The sequence below is a fragment of the Microtus oregoni genome, unplaced genomic scaffold, assembly GCF_018167655.1.
Source record: "Microtus oregoni isolate MIOR12 unplaced genomic scaffold, Mior012 000014F_ref0000157, whole genome shotgun sequence".
NCBI lineage: Eukaryota > Metazoa > Chordata > Mammalia > Rodentia > Cricetidae > Microtus > Microtus oregoni.
The window spans coordinates 6,519,406-6,546,032 of record NW_024543073.1 but is presented as its reverse complement, the minus strand read 5'-3'; the positions used below and the strand labels follow the sequence as shown (position 1 = coordinate 6,546,032).

The 26,627-nt window shown below is 39.7% G+C and overlaps 1 protein-coding gene across 6 annotated transcripts in view; it reads left to right on the top strand.

Annotated features, from left to right (window-relative positions):
• Pde4d (phosphodiesterase 4D) overlaps positions 1–26,627 on the top strand; it is an 845,080-nt gene that overhangs the window by 637,144 nt on the left and 181,309 nt on the right. For all 6 annotated transcript variants that reach the window (XM_041663292.1, XM_041663293.1, XM_041663294.1 and 3 more), the window contains exons 2-3: positions 2,305–2,496; positions 26,478–26,514. In XM_041663292.1, the coding sequence (XP_041519226.1) occupies positions 2,305–2,496; positions 26,478–26,514 (229 nt within the window). The remainder of the gene's footprint in view (positions 1–2,304; positions 2,497–26,477; positions 26,515–26,627) is intronic.

The following is a 26,627-nucleotide window of genomic DNA, read 5'->3' as shown; positions in this document are numbered from 1 at the left end:
AGCAAAAAACCTGCCTTCCCTGAATTTCCTGGGGAATGTCTAAGTGCCTGCAAAGCCATGGCCCTACCCAGGGGAGTTAGAGACCTCTCGTTTGGTCCCCAGCTACTAACACATATTCATGTCTCATGGAATCAGGCACTCTTTCAGGGAGGACTTCAGGAGCATTGGATAGCTCAATGACTTTGATCAATCAGTTTTTCTAGAACCTGTCCTCTTTGTCTATAGAGTGAATGTTTAATTAAATAATCTTCCAGTGTCTTGATGGAACCATCTAAATACATTTATAAGATGACACTATTCTAAGGGAATCAGAAGAGTTGGGGAGATGGCTCAGTTGGTAAATCTTCGCCACACAAGCATGAGAATGTGAGTTCATAGCTCCTGCATGCATGTTAAAAGACAGTTGTGGACAGCATGTGTCTATGATCCCATCTTTGGTCAGACAGCCCCCATCAATCAGTAAACTCCAAGTTATGTGAGAAAAACTATCTCAAAAATAAGACTAATAGCAATTTATGGAAACAGCATCAACCTTTGGCCTGCACACATGCATACATATACAAACATGTACACACACCACACTTACCACCACATACACACAGAAAATGTTAAGTTGGAAAGGAGGTTTCTTGAATGACTAAGCCACATTATTACTTTCTCCCTTTTCTTTTGTGCTTGAAGATTGGTTCAGGTGTTGCCTGGTCATAGGTCCATATGTGATCAATGATTCACCCACCTCCCCAGTTGGCTGACTTGAGATACGTAAAACATAACACTGGATATGAAGAACCTTAAAAAAAATACAAAATGTTTTAAACTCATGGTCCAATAGTTGTGTATGTGTGTTCATATGTGTGTGTGCATGTGTATATGGTGTGCACACAGACGTGTTGAAAATTTACCCGAGGGCATTCATTGTGCATGTAGGCCAACGTTGTACCATTGAGACGCATGCATGTTCAGTCGTGGATAAAGATTCTAGTCTGGGAATGTTGGTAAAAATTTAGTTTGAATTTGTTTGTGCATTCAGTGATCTCTTTTAACCTCACATCCCCATATGGTCACTCTTCTGTTCAAGGACACATGAGAATTGAATTTGATACATATTGATACTTCACTAGAAAAGTTCATTTGGAAAAGTTTATCTGGATTATATCATATTGACAGCTGTTATATGTGGCTACTTTTTGTTCTCTGGCTTTAAAGCCTGTATTGTAAGTGGAGACTACTTGTTAGTTTCCTGGCCGCCCAACCCGAATAATCACACAGAAACTATATTAATTACAACGCTGTTTGGCCAATGACTCAGGCATATTTCTAGCTAGCACTTACATCTTGAATGAACTTATTTCTATCAATCTGTGTATCACCACAAAGTTGAGGCTTACAAGGAAGGTTCTGGCAGGTGGCTGGCAGCTCTCTCCTTCAGCAGCTACATGGTATCTCTCTGATTCTCCCCTACTCTCGACATATATCTCTATTTGGATTTCCCACCTGGCTTCACTCTACTAAGCTATTGGCCGAAAGAGTTTCTTTAATAACTAATGATGATAAAACATATTCTTAGCATACAGAGGGGAATCCCACATCACTGTATTGAACTCAATGCATTTCATTCTTTCTATTCATTTACCCCATTCAGTAAAGAAGGTTTTGTTGTTCTTTGTTGTGGTGATGGGGGTTGAACACAGAGCATAATATGCATCAGCCACATTTGCATTTTAAGAAGATAAAGATACTAGATAAAGGCAGGAAAATGGATTCAAGAGACAACTGTAAGGGCTACTGCATATTCACAGTGAGGGATGCAGAAACGAATGATTTAATAAGTGCAGTGTAAGAAGGAAAAAAAGCCCAGGTTCAGGTGCCTTGTGACATTAGACGGTGGCAGTTGCTCCGCTGAACTCAAATATTTACTGAATTATATGAATTTATTCTTTTCTAAACAGGAATTCTGTGCTCAGAGCTACTTTTACAGAATGACTCCTTTTTATAAAAAAAAAAATGAAGTTAGGTTTAAAAAGACTTACGCCTTGTAAATTGTCAAAATCCAAGGAAAATAAGAAGAATATTAAGCCAATGTGATGTTTACAGTTGTGGGTTTGTTTGTTTTGAAGTGTTTAGGGCTCAAACTTAGGGTATTAGACTATGCAAACATGCTACCACTAAGCTACATCTCTAGTTCAATGTTGTAATTTTTACTATCAAGAATTAGATGTAAAAATCTTCCTATCACTCCCCAAAACAGAAATACAAAGAGAGCCAATGCTCACACCAATGTGATTCTGTTTCTTCTATTCACAGTTTCGATGTGGACAATGGCACATCAGCGGGACGGAGTCCCTTGGATCCCATGACCAGCCCAGGATCTGGGCTAATTCTCCAAGCAAACTTTGTCCACAGTCAACGCCGGGAATCCTTCTTGTATCGATCTGACAGTGATTATGACCTCTCTCCAAAGTCTATGTCCAGGAACTCCTCAATTGCCAGCGATATGTGAGTATAGGGGTGGGCAGGAAAGGGAGAAGAACCTAGGGGAGCCTGAGCAAATACATCTCTGAGTGGATGATGTCCTAAATGGACTCATCCAACCGTGTCATTCTCCTTTGATGCAGAAAGCGCATAAATTTATTGAAGCTGAAAATAAACAGTAGATTTAACTTGAGTACACTGTCACTCTTGATTAAGAGGAAAAACATTTTCTCAGAAAATACATTGCTTGGGGAAAGTAGAATTAAACATTTAATAGAAAATTGGCCTTAAAACATCAATTTGTATTTATGTAAGGCTTGTGTTTTAGATACTCAAACACATGTGTATTTTCTAATATTTAAAAAAGCCTTAAATTTGGGCTGAATACCCTATGATGTTAGTGTCTTAACTATATCTTAACTGACTTGTGTACAGACGTGAAACTGGCAAGATCTTTCAGGGATTTTGTACAAAATTAAACCAGGTTTTGAATATAAATCACTAGAGGCAATATTATACATGAGTTTACTTAAGGGCTGGTATTAAACCATATGTAATAAAATATGAGTACCACCCTTGAGGTTTTACAAAGCACCACACAAGTGCAAAGCATGGGGCTATGGAAAGCTCTCTGCTCAAAGGAAATGGTAATAAAGTAATGGGTTCAAGGAACAGTTTTGCAAAACGTGAAGGCTCTGATACATTGAAGGTTTGACTGTTGGCTGGGTGCAAAGAGTAAACATAGTAAGAGAGAAAGAAGACTCAAAGTCCACGGGAGCTGAGAGCCATCAAAGTTCTTAGCTAGAGTTTGACCTTGGTCATGCTTCATTTTTATTATATTTTGGTTATTATTATTCTATTTGGGAATAATAAGACAGTGATGTGATAACAGGGAAGGAGTTCCCAATTTCATCAAAGCACAATCGGCCACATGCTCAAGATCCAAGTTACTAAGAGTGCAGCCAAGAGATCAGTCCTGATGTAAGAGTGCAGCCAAGAGATTGGTCCTGATGTAAGAGGCACAAGGCCTAAAGAACTGTGGGGTGCATGTGTGTGTGCATGCATGTGTGTGTGTGCATGTGCATTTGTGTGTGCATGCTTGTGGGGAGGTGTGGCTGGTAGAGATAAAGAAACAAAAGGAATGCCACAATTGTGACCCTAAATGAGTAAATAAATGACAGTATTTACATGAGGAACAAGGGACAGAGAGTAGACAGTATAATGCCAGACCCTAAGTAGTAGATTTCAGCTTATATAGAATAGTATAGAAAAAATCTTGACAGTTGTTGGCAACGGAAGAACAAAGATGAGGAACAAAAGTCTACTGAACTAAAAGAAATTTTAAAAAATCAATTACCTTGTATAATTAATAGGTGTTTAGATGTCACCTCAGTGAAGCACCTTGGTCAGGCAATGGAGTCAGAAGCCCAATAGGATGTAGAGTGAATCAAACGTGGTTCTCTGATCCAGTGAATGCATAGTTTTAGAAAACAGATGGGAAAAGGAGTGAGAGAATTCAAGTTAACTAAAGAAGAAATAAACTCAAGAGAAAAAATTAAAATGAATAGCACTTGAGATGACTGAAGGCTGAGAAGCAAGAGACTAAAAATTAGCAGGAAAAAGGATTACAGATAAATGAAGAGTTATTGGATTCAAAAATGATCTTGAGCTCAAGAAACAGTTTCTGGAAAAGTAGGAGAGGCTGGGATTGTAAGAAGAAACAAGTAAAAGAAGAAATACAAATATAGAGATGAAGGGGCAAGAGGTTTAGAAAATTCATGCTAAGGATGGCTACTTTTCCACTAACAGGAGGTTTAACCATTGACACCAATGGGAGTGGAATTGGCAGCTTAAGTACAAGGTGAAAAGACAAAGCCACTACATACCCAGGCCTGGTGGTACACACCTGTGATTTCAGCTACTCAATGCTGAGGCAGGATGGTGATGAAATGTCTCAGCTATTCAAGGCATTCAATTGAAGGAGTGCAGGACCATCCTGGCAGCACAGTGAGATGGTGCCTCAGAGTAAAAGGACAAATAGGGCTGGAGGTGGAACACACGGTGGTAGAGTATCTACCTAGCACAACATATGCAATACTTTAGATTTAAGTGCAGTGAGGGGAAAGGCCACTAAGCAGATTAAGGAAGAGAACAATGCACTAGAGGGATTAATAGAGGACAACTCAATCCAAGAATCCCCGTAAATAACCAATAAAAGCTGCCTAGCCCAACTTCATTGAAAGTGAAGCAACAAAAGAGACAGATGTGGCTGTAGATCCCAAGGATCATGGAACACCAAGGAGGAGGGGTGGAAAGAATGTAAGAGCCAAAGGGTAGAGAGATGTGTGTAAGAAGAGGTCTTCTAGCCATGACATGATGGAGCCTTGTATTCATGGGCTCACAGCACACAGCGGCTGAGGTTATCCGAGTAAGACCTACACAAGATTGGGCCTGCCAGAATTTCCTCATGAATGAGGAAGATACCCTGGAGGCTCCAACCCTTCCTGTGGGACCATAGGCAATTAATTAATAGGCAAGAAACTCTAATTAAACTCAATGGACCACATACAAAAATAAATGGAGGCATGAGGAAGACTTGTTGAGAAGAAAGTAGGAGAGGGAAGGGATAGGAATGAGAACAACTAAAATTTCCTTAATTGAATGAAAGAAATTGTCAAGCAATTAAAGATATTAAAAGGAAAGGTCAGAGAAGGACATGGAGTGAATAACTGGACTCTATTTTAATGGTTAAATGTTCTATTCTCTAAAATTCTAGTAAAACAATCTGGGTATGCTAATGCATAGGGTGTGTGTGTGTGTGTGTGTGTGTGTGTGTGAGAGAGAGAGAGAGAGAGAGAGAGAGAGAGAGAGAGAGATCTCTTATTCAAGTTAGAAAAGACTAAAAATGCATCTCCACTTTCTGAATAAAGTGATAATATTTCACATTCTAAAAAAGCCTTTATTTCCAAAGCCCTATACAAGAATGGCCTCATTTTACCCTGCACCAATTCAAGAGCTCCTTTATCTGCTCAGAGAACTCATATACAAATGACAAATTGAATCAGACCCTGTTACAGCTCTGTATATTATTGAAAATTAATGTCTTGATGTGCTCAGCTTTCTGAGTCCCTCTGTGCATTTTTCTAGGAGAAATGAGGCATTCCTTTCATGCTTGCTGGGAAACAAGATAAATAAAATAATTATGACTTCATATTTCATTTAATATAGCATTTATCTTCCACATATAGATGAGTAGGCTTTGCCTTTATTTGATAGTTTACATGTCCATGTGTGAACTCAGATTCCTTTAACTAGTTTACATTGATGCGGTGAAGATTGTTCAATGTACATAGCTCCACTCCACAGTTCAACCGTGCTTTATAGAGAATGATGTCATTAAAATCTAGTTTGCAGACTTGATGATTCTGTATATATTGTTCTTATCTAGCTTTTCACCAGATAAAATCCCTAGCATCAATGAGTGTTTGCTATTCTTTGTTTGACTGAGATGTTTTAGAAAAACCAAATTCTATGTATGTTTGTGTATAATTGTTTAATTAGGAAATGAGAAGAAAAAAATAATCATTTCCTGACAAGATGACATCCTCTTATAATCTGCAAATAAATATTAATAAGTAGCTGATACACACAAAGGAAAAAACAACAGTGACAGTCATAACACAAATTGTCTGAAGATATTACACTTTACTTTTTTGAGTATTTTGGTACCTGCCATTTCATTTGATCCTTCAGTTCTTTTAATAGGGTTATTAATATGCTATTTGTGGCTAGGAGATCCAAAGTCCAGGAATTTTTCATCTTTTCAAAATACAATAAAAGTTTTAATCATTTGTAAAGAACATTGTTTTGTTGATACCATTGTGGACAGTATTTGTGAGTGGATAGGCAAAACTCATTTGACCAACAAAATTGCTCTGACACACTGTAGAAGTTAGCTCTATTCAGGAAATAGCCAGCCTAACTAAAAGATAAACAACTATATTTTTATTTATTATAAAGGGAAAAACTCACGAAACAGGAACGAGAAGTCCAAGCTCAGATGTGCTGTGAGGGACCACAGAGATAGAGCACCTGGGTGGTGCGGCCATTTTTCTCCAAGTCCCAGAAATCCACACCTTAACTTGGTCCCACCTCTCGAAGATAATTGGCTAACAAAGTTTCCCTATTACTTCCACCTTTTGTTTAAACAAGAGCAATCTAAACCCAGTAGAAATTTATATACAATAGGAACAGATATCAAGTATAAAATTACAACCAACATAAACAATATCAAGCGAGGAACACATGACAATGTTTTAATAATCATTCTATTCCTAAGAGTCTAAGTCTTACATTGGAAATAAGCTTGCCTAAATCATAAGAGGAAGGTAACTATGACTGCCTAATCTTCAACCCCATCGAAGGACTGTGAAGGGAGATAATATTACTTGAGTAGAGCAGTATATGATTGAGACATATTGGCTACCTGAGCAATCACCTAAAGTCTCATTTGTAATGCTGAAGCAACCAACTTTGGCTAAGGCCTAGCATAACTGACAGACCATTTTCAGAGGCAGGGAACTTTTCAGAACCGTCTTACCCTGTCTTGGCAAGGTTTAGCAGTCCTTTTCCTTGTGTTCTGCTTATCCAGTCTGGATACCATGTACTTTGTCAGTGTTTGAGACATGGACAGTTCCTTGCCCAAAAGCCAATCATGCGAAGAAGAAAACAAACTCCGAGTGGAGTGTCTTCAGTGCTCAACATTCTCTTAGGAATAGATTGGTGCTGTCAGGAGCAATCATGTCTCATGTCAACAGAACCCTAAATTATTTAAATGCCATGTTCTACAGTTCCTTAAAGTGGTTGAAGATTACCTATCTAGGCAAAATACAATCTCTTTATATCTAAAGAACCTAATTAATCTGACTATATGTAAAACAAACATGAACAACTATTGACCTATAATATTTAATACCTGTATAACTTAAGGACTAAGACTTATGTCAGAATATTAAATAACCTGTAAACAAATGTGCAGCAAATGAGGACAATTACCTAAAAATGTAAACAATATATACGTATCTTGATCAGAAGTAAGAATAATGTATAATTCAATATGAAAATATACTTTAAAAGTTGTATCAACATACAAAAGGTCCTATAAAGAAGTAGAAACATGTATGTATACAATCTGACAGAAGAACTTTGCATAGGTATACAAATATTGTAAATAAAAATAACAAATATAATTTGAACTTGTATCAATATACAAAAACTATACCAATGTAAATTATCCATAAATAATAGCTTACAAGTATTCACTCTACTACCCACTTATTATTATCCCTTTTTAAAAAATCTCTAAACCTATACAATTTCCACCCCAACCTTCTACCTTATACAAGTAATAATCAACAACCCCTAAATAATATTCCCAACCCCCCAAACAAACTGTTTGAGGAAAAGGACTTCATCCTCTAGAATTGTTTTCCACTGCCGTGGGGGCAATGTTCTCTTTATAGGATCCTGCAAAATAAAGTGATGGTTAAGTTTCAAGATTACTGTCTAGTACAATTGCAAACAATTTTCAAAGAGTCAATAGGGTTTTTTTCCAAAGTTCTTATTTGAAGTTCTGGCCAGAACATCATGAGAAGGTACACCATGTCAGCAGCTGGAACCCAAAAACTGGTTTTATAGCAGTGATATCAGCATCATGATGTCACCTCAACCAGGTGAAGTTGTTGCTGTGGGGCACTATATTCTTTTTGGAAACTTTAAATATTACTGCAGGAAACAGATCTATAGGAAACTCTATTGTTCATTATGGAAAACTTAAACATTATTCATATAGACATTCATTCAATAAAGAACATGATATAGACAAAATAGACATGGAGAAAGTAAAATTTTTCCTAAAATCTTCCTTCTGTTCCATACCAGATGGCACCTGATATGAGACAGATACTCTGAATGTTCTTTTTAACAACATGCTTGGATTTAGAGAAGTACAGAGCCATTGTCCAACCCCAAAGCCAGCTCCATATATTCATATATGTATATATATATATTATTTAATTTAAATATATATGTATATGTTTTGATCACCTGTCCTCATAAGTCATATTTTTTTCTCAATGATCCTTATTGAATACCTATTTTTCCTTCTGTCAGCATCCAAACATCCAGGGTCCCTTGAATTTTTAAAGATGTGAATTTTCCTGTAAAGACAAGAGCAGAACCCTGCCCCAACCCTATATGGTTTCCTTACCACCTGTAGGGTTGTCATTGTTGTGGAAGAGCTGTCAATTCTCTTTCTCAAAAGGTTTCTCTTTTTTCAAAGCAAATTTTTCATTAATTTTGATGGTATCCATAGTTTTTCTTCTCCAAGAACAAAACCCATTCCCCAATGTAGCACGTCTCCTGGTTTCCATTGTAAGGTCAACACATCCTTGAAATATACCAGTTGATTTAATTCAGAAGTTTTTTTCTATTATTAAATGTCTCTCTGCTGCCATTGTTCCTTTCTCATTAGCATTAAGGAAATTCAAGGTTAATAAAGCATTATGCAATTTATTTCTGAGGATACTTTTTATCCCTTTCTGTTTGTTCAGTATATCCTTTGTACTTTGATTTGACCTTTCTATAACTGCCTGATCTGTAGGATTATTTGGTATACCTATAAAATGCATTCTATTATAATAAGCAAAATTCATTTTAGTTTCTTAGATATATATGCTGGACCATTATATGTCTTTATTTGTGCAGAATATCCACTATGGCCATAATTTCTAATAAGTGCATTATTACTGAGTCAGCCTTTTCTGAGCTCAAGGCAATTGCCCATTGAAAACCTGAATACGTATCCATGATTTGGCACACATATTTTAATTTTCCAAATTCTGTAAAGTGGAACACATCCATCTGCTATGTCTCATTCCTTTGAATTCCCTTTGGGTTAGTCTCTGCAGGCAATGGTGGTTGGTTAAGAAAGAGCAAGTCAAATATCTTTTTATAATCTCCTTGGCTTGTTGCCATGTAATAGGAAATTTTTCTTTAAACCTTTGTTATTGACATGATGTTTTTCATGAAATTCTGAAGCCTGCAACATAATTCCAATCAATAATTGATCAATTTCTACATTATCTTGTGCTAGAGGACCTTGCAGACCCATATGGGATTGGATATATGTTATATAAATATGACAAAGCCTATTCTTGATTACGTCTTGTACCTGAATGAGTAATGAAGTCAATTCTGTATCATCTGGTATAAATTCAGTAGTTTCAATATGCAAGACAATTCTTTCTGCATATTGTGAATCAGTAACTATATTGAGAGGTTCTTTAAAATCCCTTAGTACCATAAAAAATAGCATAGCATATAATTCTACCTTCTGGACAGAATTATAAGGGCTTTATTCCGCCTTATTTAATTCCTTTGATGCCTTCCCTGATTTATTTGCATTGGTATAAAATGTATGGGCTCCAGTTATTGGTGCATCATGTACAATTTGGGGAAAAATCCAAGAAGTTATCTTTATAAAGTTAAGTCTATTGCTTTGGGGATAATTGTTTTTAATTTCTCCCAAAAAAATTAGCACAAGCTCTTTGCCATGGTTCATTGTATTCCCGTAACTTTTTTATTTCATCAGTAGTAAAAGGCACTATAATTTCTGTGGGGTCTATTCCTGCTAATTGACGAAGTCTCAATTTACCTTTTATAATTAATTCAGAGATGTTTTCACATAATATTTTAGTATTTTACTTAGTTTATGTGGTAGGAAGATCCATTCTAAGATAATATTGTCCCTCTGCATTAAATTTCCTGTGGGAGAAATTCTGGAAGGCAATATGACTAGAATACAATTAAGATTTGGATTCACTGTATCCACATGCACCTCTTATAATTTCTCCTCAACAGTCATCAATTGCTGTTAATTCTCTGGGAGTATTTAAGTCTTTGTCACCATTTAAGGTTTTGTTCAAATTAATTATTAGATCAGGTGTTATCCCAACAGCTGCTCATAGACTGGAAATGTCTCCTAACAATCTTTGAAAGTCATTAAGAGTCCTCAACCTATCTCTCCTAATCTGTGCCTTTTGTGTTCTAATTTTCTGTAAACCTATTCTATAACCTAGGTAATTAACAGAATCTCCTCTTTGAATCTCTTCAGGCACAATTTGTAATCCCCATTTAGGCAAAACTTTCTTTACTTCTTCAAACATTCTTTCTAAAGAATCTACATTTGAATCAGATAACAAATGTCATCCATGTAATGGTAGATTATAGACTTAGGAAATTGCTTATGTATTATTTCCAATGGCTGACTGATAAAGTATTGGCACAAGGTAGAGCTATTGAGCATTCCCTGTGGGAGGATAGTTCATTGATATCTCCTAGTAGGCTAAGAATTATTATAAGTAGGCACTGTAAAGGCAATTTTTTCTCTATTTTTTTCTTGTAAAGGTATAATGAAGAAACAATCCTTTTAAATCAATAACTATGAGAGGCCATCCTATCTTTGGTAACAGAGAAAGCAGAGAAATTCCAGATTGGAGAGGGCCCATAGGTTGAATAACCTTGCGGATAGCTCTAAGATCTGTCACATTCTCCATTTTCCAGATTTGTTTTTAACAACAAATACAGGAGAATTCCAAGGGCTTGTAGATTCTTCAATATGGTGAGCATCTAGTTATCTAGTTACTCTTTTACCAGCTGTTCTAAAGCCTGCAGCTTTTCTTCTGTTAGTGGCCACTGTTTAACCCATATTGGTTTCTCAGTTAACCATTTTAAAGACAGGGCCATTAGTATCTTTGAAGGTTTGTCAATTGCTTTGTGTTCTTGTGCAGCCTGAATGGCTGGTGATCTTTGTCTATAATATCTTCTAATATCTTCCCCAGAAACATAAGTTTGGGGGGGCTGTAGGAATGTTAATATGGGTATTCAATTGCTGCATTAGGTCAAGACCCCACACATTCACTGCAATATTAGCTACATATGGCCTTGGCCTCCATCTCTGTCCCTCTGTCCCTATGTATTTGACCCATCTCATGCTTTGTTTCACTTAGGATAGGGTTCCAATTCCTAAGAACTGAACATCTACCTTTTGAAGAGGCCAATTCAGATGCCAAAATTCTTACACGATACTTAAATCTGCACCCATGTCTAGTAAGTCTTCAATAAAAATGCCATTCATACACATTCTTAGTTTTATTCTTTGATCATTTATAGAAGTCTGCCAGAATATGCTTTTCCTATATCCTACTGGAGTGCTTGATTTATCCTTCACATCTATTCCATCATCCAGACCAGTGTAGTTTTTTACAGTAGGCACTGGATTTTTTAATTTTCCTGGTGACACATGTTCTCCATAGTAACTGGGAATGATTAGACCACATTTGTTATGGGGGACTGCAAAAGGCCCACCGAGGAATTTCTCAGTGGTATCAGGTTGCCTTGTCTATCTTTTGTTGACCTACATTCATTAGTTCAATGTCGGCCTTTGCCACACCTCCTACATATACCTGAAGGCTGAGTCCTCCTGTTCTTGCCATTCCCAGAGGAGACATTATTCCTAGGAATTCCTTGTTTACAGTCCCTCTCAGATGTCCTACCACAATTAAAACATTTGGTATTTTGATGTCTCCTCATGCCATTGGGAAATGCTTCTTTTACCCAAGCTTCAGTACTATAGTCAAGTGTCTCAACATTCATTATAAGCAAGATCCATTCATCCATTGGTACTGATCTGACCTTTAGAGGCCCAAGGATCTTTTTGCATTCTAAGTTGGCATTCTCAAAAGCCAAAGATTCAATTAGTACACATCTAGCTTCTGGGTCTGTTACCCCTATCTGTACAGCCTTAGTTAATCTTTATAAAAAAGTCACTAAAGGTTCTCTCTGACCCTGTTTAACCCTAATATATGATTCAATTCTCTTTTCTAGTTCCTGAATCTTGTCCCAAGTATTTAAAGCTGCTGTGCTACACAGGGACAAGGTGTGTTCATCATAAAGAGCCTGATCCTGAGGATCAGAGTAAAATCCCTTGCCCAGAATTTGATCTTGGGAAATCTCAAGTCCTTTTGCTTTTCCCTATTGCTTTAATTTTTTTTCTCCCCTCTAGTAACACTTCCAAAGCAACTGAGGTCCATTTTCTAGGACTACTGAGAGTAACTGAATCCAGTCTTGTGGCTTTGCTTTATTGCCTAAAGTCCACATTGACCATTTCCCTAATGAAGGATGAATATATTCCTTAAAATACAATTGCTTACTTAATTTCCCTTAGATCAGTCATATGTATAGGCTCCCATATATATATTCTTTGACTACCTTAGGGTATTTGGTGCCAGATGCTCTTTCTGATGATATCACCAGAAAAGCAGGTAGAACTATCTCAGAGTTTTATACATACTGATGAGGCTAAATTTTGTCTTTGTACCTTTTGTCCCTGGTCATCAAGTTTGATAAATTCCTCAATCTTTTCAAATCTTTTTACCACTGCCTTTTGTAAAGTCTGGATCTCCTGTCCAGTGTTCTGTTCTAATGCCCTCATTGAGGATTCCAAGGTGTGAAGTCTGTCCAGTAGAGATAATGTCTCATTCTTGAACATGATTTTTATAGCATGCATATTACCTTCCTGGAGAGACATTCTATCAGTCAGTCTATCATAACCCTTTGACAGAGTCCAATTCATACATTCAACAGTACAAATTCTCTCAGACAATGTCTCAGCTCCCTTTGTCATTAACTGGGTTTTGTTTGTCAAATTGGTTGTATCCTTCTCCAGAGTGCTGAATTTCCCTTTAAGTTGGTTATTATCAGTCTGCAAAGACTGTATCATTTCTAAAAGTGCCTCATTCTTGGCCCTATTATCAAACCATGTTTTTAAGGAGAAAATATGAAGAACAAAGCTGATCCCCAGAATCAAATAAGTGATGTAGGAGGGAAATCATATTAACCTTGTATAACATCATACATGGTATAAGTAAAAAGGCTATTGAACTCCTGGATTGTTAAATTGTTCATCATCTTGCTTTTTTAAATTATAAATTTATAACTTATATTTTAAATTATAAATCTTACCTGTGGTTGAGTTTGAGCTAGAGTAGGTGCAATAACCATTACCTGCCAGTAGGTGTCATGGCACACTTGTAGCCATGTGGCCCACTTAAACCTGAATTTTAGCATTAAATGCTGAAAGATATGCTCAGATTAAAAACAATTCAGTCTAAATCACAAACTGTGTGCTCTGCGGAAGTACCTGACTAGTCCGCAGTCACACAAGCACAATGAGAGTAAGAAAGCAGGGAAGCCACATCCCTTACTGGACCCAGAAGCCAGCCACACAGTTGCAGGTGGCAAAGGCTCTCTGAGACGTTTAATGAGAAAATAAGAAGGACCGTGGCTAACAGCTACTCAGGGCCACTAAGCAAGAATTCTATACCCAAATGAACAGTATGGATCGTGACAGAAGCTGACTAGAGCTGCTGGAGACTTGAGCCCTACGATTAGGAGTGCCAGCTGTAGAAGTTAGCTCAATTTGGGAAATAACCAGGCTAGCTAAAAGATAAACAATTATATTTTTATTTATTATAAGGATAAAAACTAACAAAACAGGAACAAGAAGTACCAGCTCAGCTGTGCCGTAGGGGAACCACAGAGAGAACACCTGGGCCATGCACCCGTTTTTGTTTGGGTCCCAGAAAGCCACACTTTAACTTGGTCCCACCTCTTAAAGATAATTGGTTAACAAAGCTTCTCCATCAACACACTATAAAAATTTGGTGAAAGTAAACTGTGGCAAATTTTGTAGTACATAAAAACAATAAAGGAACCATGTTCCTGGCTCAGAAAATGTGTACATTTCTATAGAATTAAACAAAGCTCAGAACCCATAAACATTCATTTATTTAAGGTAGACAGTTACCAGTACTTTCTCCATTTATTACATACAAATGCCACAACAGTGACTGAGTTAGTAGCAATTTTGTCATATGAGCATAAGTCCTTAAGTTTGGATCCCAGCACCCATGTTAAAAGGGGGTGTGTGGCAGTGATACACACCTGTAATCCCAGAGTTTGAAATGTTGAGATAGGAAATCCCTTGGCATCCAACAGTCAGTCTTGTGTGCCAGTGAGCTCCATGTCCATCAAGAGACAGAGATCATGACTCCAAAGTAAGGAGAAGAAGCAATTGAAGAAAACACTCCCTGTCAATACCTAGCCTTACACACATGTGTACACAGGTGTAGGCCTCCAACAAATGCCTGTCCCTCCACAGGTACACACACCTAATTGTAAACATGCACACACATAAGAAAGATAAGGAACACACTGTGTTAGCATGATCATAGTTAGGAAATAAACATAGAAAAAGTAGATGTGAATCACACTTAATAGTAAGACATTTATATCACTGTAGAACACAACCAGAGAAATAAAGCCTGCCTCTGCAGTGACATGGAAAAACATGATAATGGCCTAATAAGCAAATAATCCCATATTTCTCAAAGGTTTTCAAAATTTAAAATTACTACAGTAGGTAGTAATTTTAATAGCAGCAAGTTCTGGTGTTGGCCATTACCCAATGAGCTACGGTTGTGTGCATTGGAAATCAGGAAAAGATGTGATATATTGCAAAGACGTACAGGAAAATGAGCAATGGCATGAGGTGTACTTATTATGTTGTCATTGCTGTGGCAAATACAACCACCACCACTACACACACACACACACACACACACACACACACACACACACACAAAATAAGCTTAAGAAAGGGAGACTGCATTCCAGCCCACAGTTTTAGAAGAGCCGTCCACCACGGCAGAAAAAGTATGGCAGTAAGCATGCCTCCAGGTGTAGTGGCAAGGGTCTGGAAGCCTGACGGATTTTATTCCCTGACAAGAAGCAGAGAGAGAGTGGATGTTGATGTTCCACTAGCTTTCTCTCATTTGTTCAGTCAAGGACTTGAGGCCATAGGATGGTGCGGCTCACAATGAGTCTTCGCACCTCAGTGAACCTCCCTGGAGATGTCCTCACAGATATGCTCAGAGAATTGTCTCCCAAGGGATTCTGAGTCTCATCCCACTTGATGAAATTAAACACCACACCAGACAAAGAGCACTTAATCATAAAACTATAATCCATGAAATGTAAGCCACCTCTCATGCCCATTAGATTAATGTGGTTCTGCTTCTTCCTCCAGACCATTGACGTAATGGTCCATGAGGGTGGAGGGAGCGGAAGCTGGAAACAGGGTTCAGAAGGAAGCTGGAAACAGGGTTCAGAAGGCTGTGGGTACAATGGAGAAAGCCCTACGGGAGATGACTTCAGTGAATCAGCTCAGCTTTATTCCATAGTATAGGAAATATATAGGATGGGGAGCCTGGGGACAAACCCTAGTTTGTAGTAAGTGGTGTGGTATAGTCATAAGGTTTCATATGTGACAGCAGGGCCCTATAGCAAAGCTCCTAGTATAAGTCTTAGTTACCAGAGGTACAGCAGGAGAGGTTTCAGGAAACTGGGCCAAGGATCATCCTAAAGATAAATCGGGCATCCAGCTTTAGAGACAGCTTTCAGATAAGGTCAGTCCTCTGGGCCCAGGGACTTTCTCTAGATAAGGGCAGGTAGAAAGCAGAAGTTTCACTGGGCAGGAAGTTCCCAGGTTGCCAAGCTTTGGAAAAAGCTTCCAGGCCATGACAGGATGCTACCTCTGACTAGCAAGGTCTTCCAACAGATTAAAACCATTATACCTAGATAACTGGCCCTCTTTTCCTATCTCTGCTGAGCAGCCCACGGCATGCAGAATCTGGAGATGGTTAGACAACTCTTCACTCAAGTTTACATACTGTGCTGCTACATACAAGATCTGCAGTAGGGGTTGAAGGCATAGTGACACGGGTGGATCCATCTTACCACAAAAGCCTTGGACATACTTGCCTTATTATCTCTGTGTTCCTTACAGTGGTTAGAAAGTTCTGTTCTTGGGAACACTCTTGTGAGTGGACTTTGTGCCTACTTGTGCTTACTTAGTTGCCTCCAGAGCTGGAACACTGGAGGATAACCTACATATCTATTTTTATTTTTACACCAGGTTAAACAATTCTTCCTTGGACTCTTTCTGAAATGTCTCAGAAAGAAAATCAAAATTAAAACAGACACGGTTCACTGCAAAGATTCTCTTCCTCACTGGACTGCAGAACATTGTGTAACCTCTCTTCGATAAAGTTTAGATTTGAATATACTTTATAGTTAGGCTTCTCTACAGCAAAAGAACTGGTAGAATGACAATATACATAAAATACATTAGAGTAGCTTACAGGCTGTGTATGATCTGGGTAGTCCAGCAACGGCTGTCTCACAATGGAAAGGCCAAGAATCTAATGGTTGTTAAATCCAGGAGATTGGATATGTGAGCAGCCCCAGTCCGGTGTCAGAATCCCAAGGAAGTCCTAGAAAGCCGCTGATCTTTAGTCTGTTCTGGGAGAAATAGTAATTCCTAATATCAGTGACTGAATGTCTCAGGAGCAGGGTAAACGAACTCACCAACAAGAATGTAAGAAAATCCCCCACAATTGTCCCAGATTTAGGATGGACCATTCCACCTCAAATGAACCAGTCAAGAAAAGCCCTCACAGGTGGACTTGGGTGTTTTGTTGATTCCAGATGTAGTCAAGTTGACAACCGAAATTACCCATCACATATACTCGTTTTAAAGTCAACTGATTTGCCAGTTGAAAGCCGTCTTCCATAAACCTAAAGCAGGAAGGGATGGATGCCTGGCCCTCTTTCCCTGTTTCAACACTTTCCCTGCTTAGGATGTTGGATTAAACAGACTCATGGCAATGAGCCCAGAGGGAATTTATGTAGGTGCAAGAATGGTTTAACTTTTCAAGGGAAACAAAATATTTGCCAATCACCTGCAACACTAACAACTTTACATTTTTTTGTGGTTTCACCTTTAGATCATAGCAGCCTTTTGAACCCCCATGTCTGTACAAAGCTGGGTTTTCAATGGTTGATGGATAAAAAGCAATTTGCTGAATAAAAGACCATATGGGATGAGAAATATGAGAGGCAACAGCCAATCTCTTTCCATAGCAGGAAGTTGTACGGTGCTCAGAGGTACTGAATTGTTAGAGGAACCCTTATCAAATTGTTTGGCCCTAACTATTCAGCAGTGGGAATGGTTGGCAAAGGGGGTGTTAGAAGTGAAATTAATGAGCTATCAGAAGTACTGTGAACTACTTTTGTAAAGCTCTGCATTAAAGCATTTGTTTTATTTACATCTCGAAGATTGGAGTTAGACTAATTCACCATGTGAGGAGTAACGTATTGGGGCACAGGGTGTGGTGTGGAACCAGAGACAGGAGGTTTAGCAGCAGCATCTTTGAAATAGGCTCTGGAGTAGACAGTTTGTCCTGTGCTTCGTTCTGGTAGGATACCGGACTGCCCAGATCATTTATGATCAACCAAACCACACAATTATGCTTATAATCTACTTGGTCCATTCTTCTGGGCCTGTAGTGGACCATCGATGTAATTGTCAGTGTGCAGTGTTGATGCAGACCGACGCAGATGCCTACAATTTCAAGAAGTGCATCTGCAGAGTATGAAAAGACAGTAGACACTGGGATAGGAACTTTTTCCTTCTTTATTTTTGCTCTCCTTTAAGTCTTTCCTTTTTCCTCTACTTTCATCAATAACCGAGCTATTTTGTTACAGACTCAAATAAGTTCTATTAATGGCAAAATCCAACCTAAGCTTGATCTTTGAGTCTACAAACCAAGCAATTTAACACATTAACTGACATATATTTTGCATTTTTAATTTAATTACAGCCCTAATGTTTTGATTGCCTTTAATAAGGTAAGGATAAAGAGTGAATGCGAGAAGGCTTTAATAGCATAAGATGTTGTCATGATGGCTGGCATTATTGCATTGTTCTGCAAGTTTTCAAAATAATAAACTCCTTGAGGCATTTATACTGTTGTCCCAGTTATCATTGCTAAAGTGAAGACATGTCCCAAAATCTTAGAAGATGTAAGAAGATAAGTAGTAGACTTAAATTAGGGAGAAAAGTGTGTTTTGACAAAACACCCTGAGTTTCTTATTACTATGCATTTCTATTATATCCTCAGAGGAATGTACCCAAGCATTTAACATACACGCTTCTTTTTCCTTTCCATTGATTGATTGACGGATGTACGGTCTCACTATGTAATCCAGGCTGTCCTTGAACTCACTGCCATCATTTTGCCTCATCCTCCCAAGGGCTGAGATTGCGGACATGCACCACTCAATCCAAATGACAATTTTCTTTATTTTCTAAGTTTCTGTGAATGTGCGAGCATTTCTGTGTATGAGTGTGATGAATGTGTACATGTATGTACAGGTCCTGTGTACACAGGCAGAGACCAGATAGCATCTGGCCCTCCTCTGTCACTGTCTGCATCATTTCATTAGTCACAAACTTGACTGTTGTCTGACAACTCTAGGAATCCCTCGTCTCCCTTCCCCCACAGTGCTGTTCTTACAGGAGGCAATGAGCCATGCCTAGCTTTAGTTAAGTGTGGCTTCTGGGATCCAAACTCAGGTCCTCGTTCTTGTATAACAAGTCATATCCACTGAGCCATCTCTCTTGTCCTGATTTTCTCTTCTTGATCTTCTTAGACACTGTGTTCCTTTTAATGCTTTAAAGAAATTATATATGAGGAAAAAAAGAGTCACTGAGACTTGCTAGGCTCCTATATTGTAAAACAAACAGTATGGTAATAAATTATTTTTGTATGTAAAAATAAAATAAGCCATGTGATGTTGGGCATTGAGCAAATCTTTGATAAAATAAAACACTTGATTGTATAGCTATACTCCTATCTCACCGTTTATGATTTGTAATACCTGCTTTAAAATACGTGAAGTAGGAATAGTTTAATAATGAAAATGATTATCCCACGCTATAAGACATCAGATTCCTGTTAGAAAGTGGTCAAGGAAGTTCTGAGTCATTTCTCAGTGTGCTCTTAAGGAAAGAGAATGTCAGAAAGCGATATTTAAATTATAAGCTAATTGAAGTCAGGCAAAACCAACACCATTTCCAAGAGAAAAAAGCTAAGCCATTAGTGTGGATGTTACTTCTGTGTAATACGGCCCTAGATAAAAAGAACCAGAGATAAAGTAATGAATTCATCCTGCCCTCTTGAAGAGAACTTACGGTTTCAACTAGTTGTGGACTTTGGGCCCAGTGGCTCTCACCTTGTCCTCAAAGCCCCAATTATTTTCCTGTAGGTATTGAAAAAGGACAGAGGTGAGAACTCTGTTCCAATGTATCACAAAATGAAAACTTTCTGAACTGTTAAGTCTTGGTGGAGGGTGGTAAGCAGGAGGGTGGTGGCAGACTTGGAAAAAGAGAGGAGCTGAATTTTCTAGGAGACACCCAGCGTGTGTTTTCTAGCACATTCTGAGGGAAGGAATGTATAACTAGCTGACAAGCGTGAATGAAGCCCACTCTTTTCCTCACTGTGCAGTGCGAGCAGTAGCTACGCCATTTAAGGTGTCATTTGGAAGGCAAGGCAGATTCATGAAAACAAGACAAAAATATCACATGACGTGAGAGTTTTTGTCTTTGTTTATTTATTTTTTTTAAATCCTAGACAGAAAAGGAGACAGACAGCTGATATTGAGACACCAGCATAAATACCCGCTCCGCTTACACGTCAGTCATTTGAAATACGTATTTTGCTTGTCAGTCTTGGCTCCTTAGCAAACAGTTTTCAGTCCCCACCCCTACTATTCTCTGAGCTGGCTGAGGCGACAGAGCCACACGGCTGGATGGTGACAAGGTGTGTTTCTAGAGGTACCCTTTACCAGGGATCGTCACTAGATCATTCTGAAGCCTTGCAGTAGGAAACATTTAAATAGTTTATCACAGCTACAGAGGGGAAAAAACACCTCACCACACCCATAGATAGTTTTGTTTCAGGATAACCAAGTCAAGAGAACAGACCTTAAGCTTTGTGTGTGGCCTTCTGGCACGCTGAATGCTTCAGTTTGGGTCTGGTAGAGAGGTTTCTCTCTTGAAATGTGTCCCCTCCTGTGTGGTCTCCCAGACCCTGTGTCACCTTTCCCTCAATTGCCATTAGTCTTCAGGGGTTTTCCCAACCTTGGGCCAAGAAGGAAATGTTGTCTTCAGATACTGTGAAGTTGTGTCTAAACATGCATCAGGCGTCAGTTCCTGCAACCATCTCCTTCAAAGCAAAGACTGCACAGTAGAAAGAGAAAGAATAGCAAGTCAACCCCTGCAGATGCCAGAGGCCGTGGCGTAGCAGAATATCATGTGGATGATTCACAGAATGATGTCTCCTAGCCTTTGTCCTGAGTAGACCGAAGACCAAAGCCTTTTCAGCCCTTATTTCACGGTCAGGAAGAGCAAGGCTAAATGCACAGCTCATCCCTGCGTGGCACTCACAGGATGTCAGAATTCAGTGTAACCGCCAGAGCCTGTGGTGTTTGCCCGGCTTGTGACATGTTTGCTTCTAGATGATGGATAGCATATTCAACAGCACACACAGACGCACAGAGAATATTTCCATGACTGCAGAAGTTCCCATCGAGGGCCGTTCTTCCAGAGACGCCGAAATCTACTCCTCTCGGGCTTCATAATAGTTTGAAGCCATCTGAGCAACCGGGAAACAAAATATTCAAGATAAAGCAGTGGAGGCTTTTGTTTCCACGTCTTGGGACTCCAAGGCCTATTAAAATGTCAAAAAGCACCTGAGAGACGAACATAGGTCTCTGACTGCTTATTTTGCCATATAAGGAATATTAACAAGGAAATTCTGGGTAAAATATATAGTCATTTTAAAGACATGATAGAAAAAAATCTCTATCTCTCTCTCACACACAGAAAGCATAACCCCAGGAAAAAGGCAAGTTAGCCAAAGGCATATGACGTTTTTTAGCATTTCACCACATGACCCATAATTACTCCTACTTTGACAAGGACTCATGAACTCTGCGGGACAAGCTCCAGGTTTCCGGGAAAGCAGTGACCTCTGCCATTTGCCAAGCATGTACTGTCTCTGAACCTAGGTTCTCCAATCTTGGTTGCTTGTCTCGGAGTAGGAGAGTGAGAGTACTCTTAACACAGCAGGACCCTAAGCACCAGCTCCTCTATGCCCTTAGATTGTTGGACCCGAAACATCAGTTCCTGCATGCCCTTGGATTTTTGGACCCTAAGCATCAGCTCTTCTGTGCCCTTAGATTTTTGGCACACAGTAGGCTCACAAAAAGTCTCCTGTGTTGAATTAAACTTTTAGTCTAACAGGGCATTCTATTGCAGGCAATCCTTTAAGGGGATTGCCCTCGCTAGCTGTAAATCTCCCACACAGACGAGCATTCTGGAGAGAACCCAAGAGAGCAGAGCCAGTGACGTTAAGAATGAGTGAAGGGCCTGTCAAATGACAAACACTGAAAGAAGAGCCTGTTCCTAGAACACAGAGTGAGGGCACTTGCGGAGGCTCCTTCCCTCTGGGTCCTTGGCACTCTGCTCTCTCCTCCCTCGTGTGGGGAACAGCAGACTCAGCCTGGTACTCGCTGCCCTGGGTGGCCACTTGTGACATCAGCTCTCTTGGAAAAACCCCTCTGCTTCATCGTCTTTATTAAGTAAAATATTGCGATATGTTTGTGTAATGAGGCCAAAATGTCTTCTGTCTTACAACATACATTCAGCGTCGGATGACAACACGCTTGCTTCTGTCGTACAATAAATTCTCACTCTGTGCTTTTTCGTCAATGCGCACCCTTAATGAGGGTCTGAGCACACGTGAGGCAAAAGACAAAGGATTTGTGCACTTACCTGGTGTGCTTGTGCATATGCGTGCATGTGCATGTTTGTGTGTGCAGGTACATGTTCGTGTATATGAGGGACACACATGTGGAGGCCCAAAGACAAGCTGAGGTGTTGCTCCTTAGGCATCATCCTTGTGTTGTTTGGAGACATGGCTCTTCACTGGTCCGGCAGTCACCAAATACAGTAGACTGGGTAATTGGTGTGCTTTGAGGACCCAGGCTTCCCAATGCTGTGATTACAATAATGCAAGCAACCCCACACCTGGATTTGGTTTGGTTTGTTTGCTTTTTTTTTTTTTTTGAGACAGGGTTTCTCTGTGTAGCAGTCCTAGTTGTCCTTGAACACACTCTGTAGACCAGGCTGGCCTCTCGAACTCACAGAGATTCACCTGCCTCTGCTTCCCAAGTACTGGAATTAAAGGCGTGTGCCCCCACCACCCGGCACACCTGACTTTTTTTTTACTGTGGGTTCCATGGATCAAATTCAGGCCCTTGGCCTTGTGAGGCAAGTGATTTTCTGGCTGATCCATCTCTCTCTAGCTTTATTGTTTCTGAGACTGAGCCTTCTGCTCTCAGGCTGGCCTTGAATACCATACAGTAACCTACGGCACTGAACCCCTGATTCTCCTGCCTCCATCTCCCAAGTGCTAGGATTACAGGCATGGGCTACCACATCTGCTATGATGGTTTAGTTTGGCTAGGTTGATTCAAAACTCAAGCCAGCTCTTAATTCTTTTTAAAATTGTATCCTTTTTAGCCTACACATAAGACACTGTCTGGGTTTAAGATGTGCAGTAAAAGTCATAATAGGAGTCTAAGGTGTGCAATCATTAGACCAAGCTAATTAATGTGTCTGTCACTTTATATAGTTATTGCTTTGGCATTATTGTCTGTTTTAGCCAAAAATCTGGGCTATAAATCTCATGATTTAACAATGCCTGTTTATGTTAGTTAAGTCTCCCCAGAACGCCATTTCTAGATCCAAAAGTAAATGCTCCTTCACTAGTTTCTCTATTGTTTAGTTTCAGAATGCCTGGCATGGAGATCATCAGGAAGGATGAGCCAGTTTTATTAAGTCACTGGTTGGTGGTGTATGGCTGTTTTTATTTGCTGTTTAATTTTATTTTATTACTCTGCATTTGTGCCTGATGACATGTTTTCTTAGTGATATTTTCATTGACGTGAACACTATACCACATAGCTGGCACCATTTCAGATGTGCTTTGGACACTGGTTACGTGTACGGGAGATGGAGAATCACGTGTGTGTAAGAGCAGAGCCCTGAAGTCATAGCACTTGAATTTGAATCCTCTTCCAAAATCTTCACAAACATGTGATCATGTGTCTTTCTCGGGACTCCTTTTCCTCACTAGGAGATACTCATTCTGAATTTTTTGTACATTAGACATATATTAATTTTTGTTGTATATTGATTGCAACTATTTATAATTATGTGTTAAGCTTGTATTGTATTTTTAAAAGTTTAATGAAATCTGTGGGCTTTTATTTATTTATTTGTGAGTGTGTGTGTGTGTGTGTGTGTGTGTGTGTGTGTGTATTTGTTACTAGAGATTGAACACAGGACCTTATGCATGCAAGGTAAGAATGCTCCCAGTGAACTATTGGACTATGTCTCAGACCTTTAGATATATTTTTATTTTTGAGACAGGATCTTCCTAAGTTGCCCAGGCTATCCTTCAATTCACCCTGTAGTGCACCTGGGCAAGGAGTATTTGTTCCTTCTGCTTCAACTCTCTTGAGCAGCAGGGACTGTGGACCTGTGCCATCAGGTCCGGATTTGAAGTCTTACTTTAAGGAACAACAGGTAGATGGGCTTGGTGGGGCATGGCTATTACCCCAGCATTAAGTAGGCAGAGGCAGGTGATTCTCAGTGAGTTCAAGGCTAGGCTGATCTACATAGCAAGTGCCAGCACAGTCAGAGTTACATGGTGAGACTATATCTAAGATGAAGAAGGAGGAGGAGGGAAAAAAGGAAGGAGAGAGACAGAGAGAGGGGAGGAGGGGAGGAGGGACAGAGGGAAGGAGAGAGGTAGGAAGGGAAGAAGGAAGGAAGGAAGGAAGGAAGGAAGGAAGGAAGGAAGGAAACATAACAAAAAAAATAAAACATAAAAGCCTCCAGCACTGAAACTAAGAAGAGGTGATGTCTCCCAAATTCCCACAGTCTGGAAACAGTTACTGAATGAATTGTATTGTCAGGAGCTGAATCTGCCTGAGCTTAGTCTTCTAGAAGGTAGTGCCCATCTCCCATTTAAACACTGTGCATAAGAAGGTTTGCTTTTGGGTCTCTTGGTTTCTTGTCTATGTTTCTGGCTCTTTAGCTCAGAAATGAGAGTGGAAAACAGCATAGTAGGGGACACAGAGATAATGGAAAGATGACCCAGGTGTAGAGAGAGGGAGCACTGCCATTTCTCTTGTCAACACATGCCACTGAGCCTGTCCTCCAGGTCCTCAGTAGCACTGTCTCAGGAGCCAGCACATCCTTCTCTTGAAAGAGGGGAGAGCTCCAATGTGGGTCTCTCTTCCTGGATGGAGGTGGGGGGTTCCTTGGACTTCCCACAGGACAGGGAACCCTGATTGCTTTTCGGGCTGAGGGGGGGGGGGACTTAATTAGGGGAGGGGGAGGGAAATGGGAGGCGGTGGCTGGGAAGAGACAGAAATCTTTAATAAATAAATAAATTAAAAAAAAAAAGAAAGAAAGAGGGGAGAGGTGGGATTCCATGTGGCCACAAGAATGGGTCTTACTTAGCTCAGGGTGACCAGGGTAGGTGAACAGGCATAGAGCACCTCCTTCCAAATCCAAGACACAAGAAAAATGTGACACTAACTTCCACAGTGACTTGCAGCGGCTTATTCGGTCCGTCCCGGATGTTGCTGTGTTTGTTTCTTTCTGTAGTTTTCCCTAGGTAGCAGACTGCTTTCTGAGATGGTGGTTTCATCATCATTAACCCATTATAAGTCTCGTCTCTCTGCTTCTTGTACTGCATGCGACATTGGTTTGGGGACTTGAGTCCTTTCCAGATGCTTGGGAACAAGCTGATAATCTAAGTGACACAGCCCTCAGGGACGATTATGTCAAGGAAATATATGTATAAAATAACTACATTCACTTAAGTTTTTAAAAACTGGCATGTGGCAATACACACCAGAAATCCTGGCACTCACAAGGGTGGGAGCATCAAAAATTGAAGATCCTCCCCCTCCCCCAATTAAGGGAAGAGACAGAAATCTTTAATAAATAAATAAATTTAAAAAAAAAATTGAAGATCCGCTTCATATGCCAGGCAAGCCTCTGTCTTTCAAGATAAGTGAAATGGTATGATTAAATAAGATTGTTTGTTGACTGACTAGATCAAGAAATAGTCCATTGAGGTTTAGGACATCCTTTCCTCAACTTATCCATGCTGCGAAAATACTGCAGAGTCCCAGGCTCCAGTTTCTTACTTTCCTTCAAGGAGAATCTTGTATCAATTCTTGCATTTCCCTGCTTTTCCAAGACACGTCCCATGGACACCTTGCGCTTGTATCTCCCGTGTCCTGGAGCTGATGTTACTGTAGCAACAGCACCTCACAGGGTAACATTGCCCTGTAAGTACAGTGGCTGGAACACTTGTCGGTTGAAAAAGTTTCATGGGGATTTTATTAGTGGATGATGCAGCCCTATGTCATGTAGGGCTCCTGGCCCATCCAAGGCTTGAACACATGACCATAGAGATCACTTGCTGCTAATCACCTACAAATGTTAGCTAGCCCAGGGTACTCTACTCACAGAAGCCAGTGCTGTAGCTGGTTCTTTGCAAGGCCTCCCTGGCTAAGATCTGCAAGAAGAAGTCGAGAGTAAAGTGCAGGTCCAGAAATGAGAGCCCTTTCATACCAATAGCCTGTCCTTTGTGCCTAAAAAGCAAGCTTGGCACTCAAGGGTGCCCTCTTTAGACCAAGGGAGATGGACAATGGTTAAGATCCAGAAGACATGTTTTCAACCCAATGGCTGGCAAGGACATATTCTGAAGAGAAACATGGAATTACTGTAATTCCCAATGGGATTTTCTTTCAGTGGAATGTACCGTTTAGTATTGATCAAAAGTGGTCAGAGCATTATTGGAGACGCCTAACACTGGATTTGGTTTGTTTTTCAGACATGGAGATGACTTGATTGTGACTCCATTTGCTCAGGTAAGCACAGCTGGGAGTGTGCAGGCTTCTCACAGACTTCTGCATTTGATGTGGGGATTTTCTTCTGATCCTTAATGTAACTTTACCACACACACGTGCATGGATGCAAACTG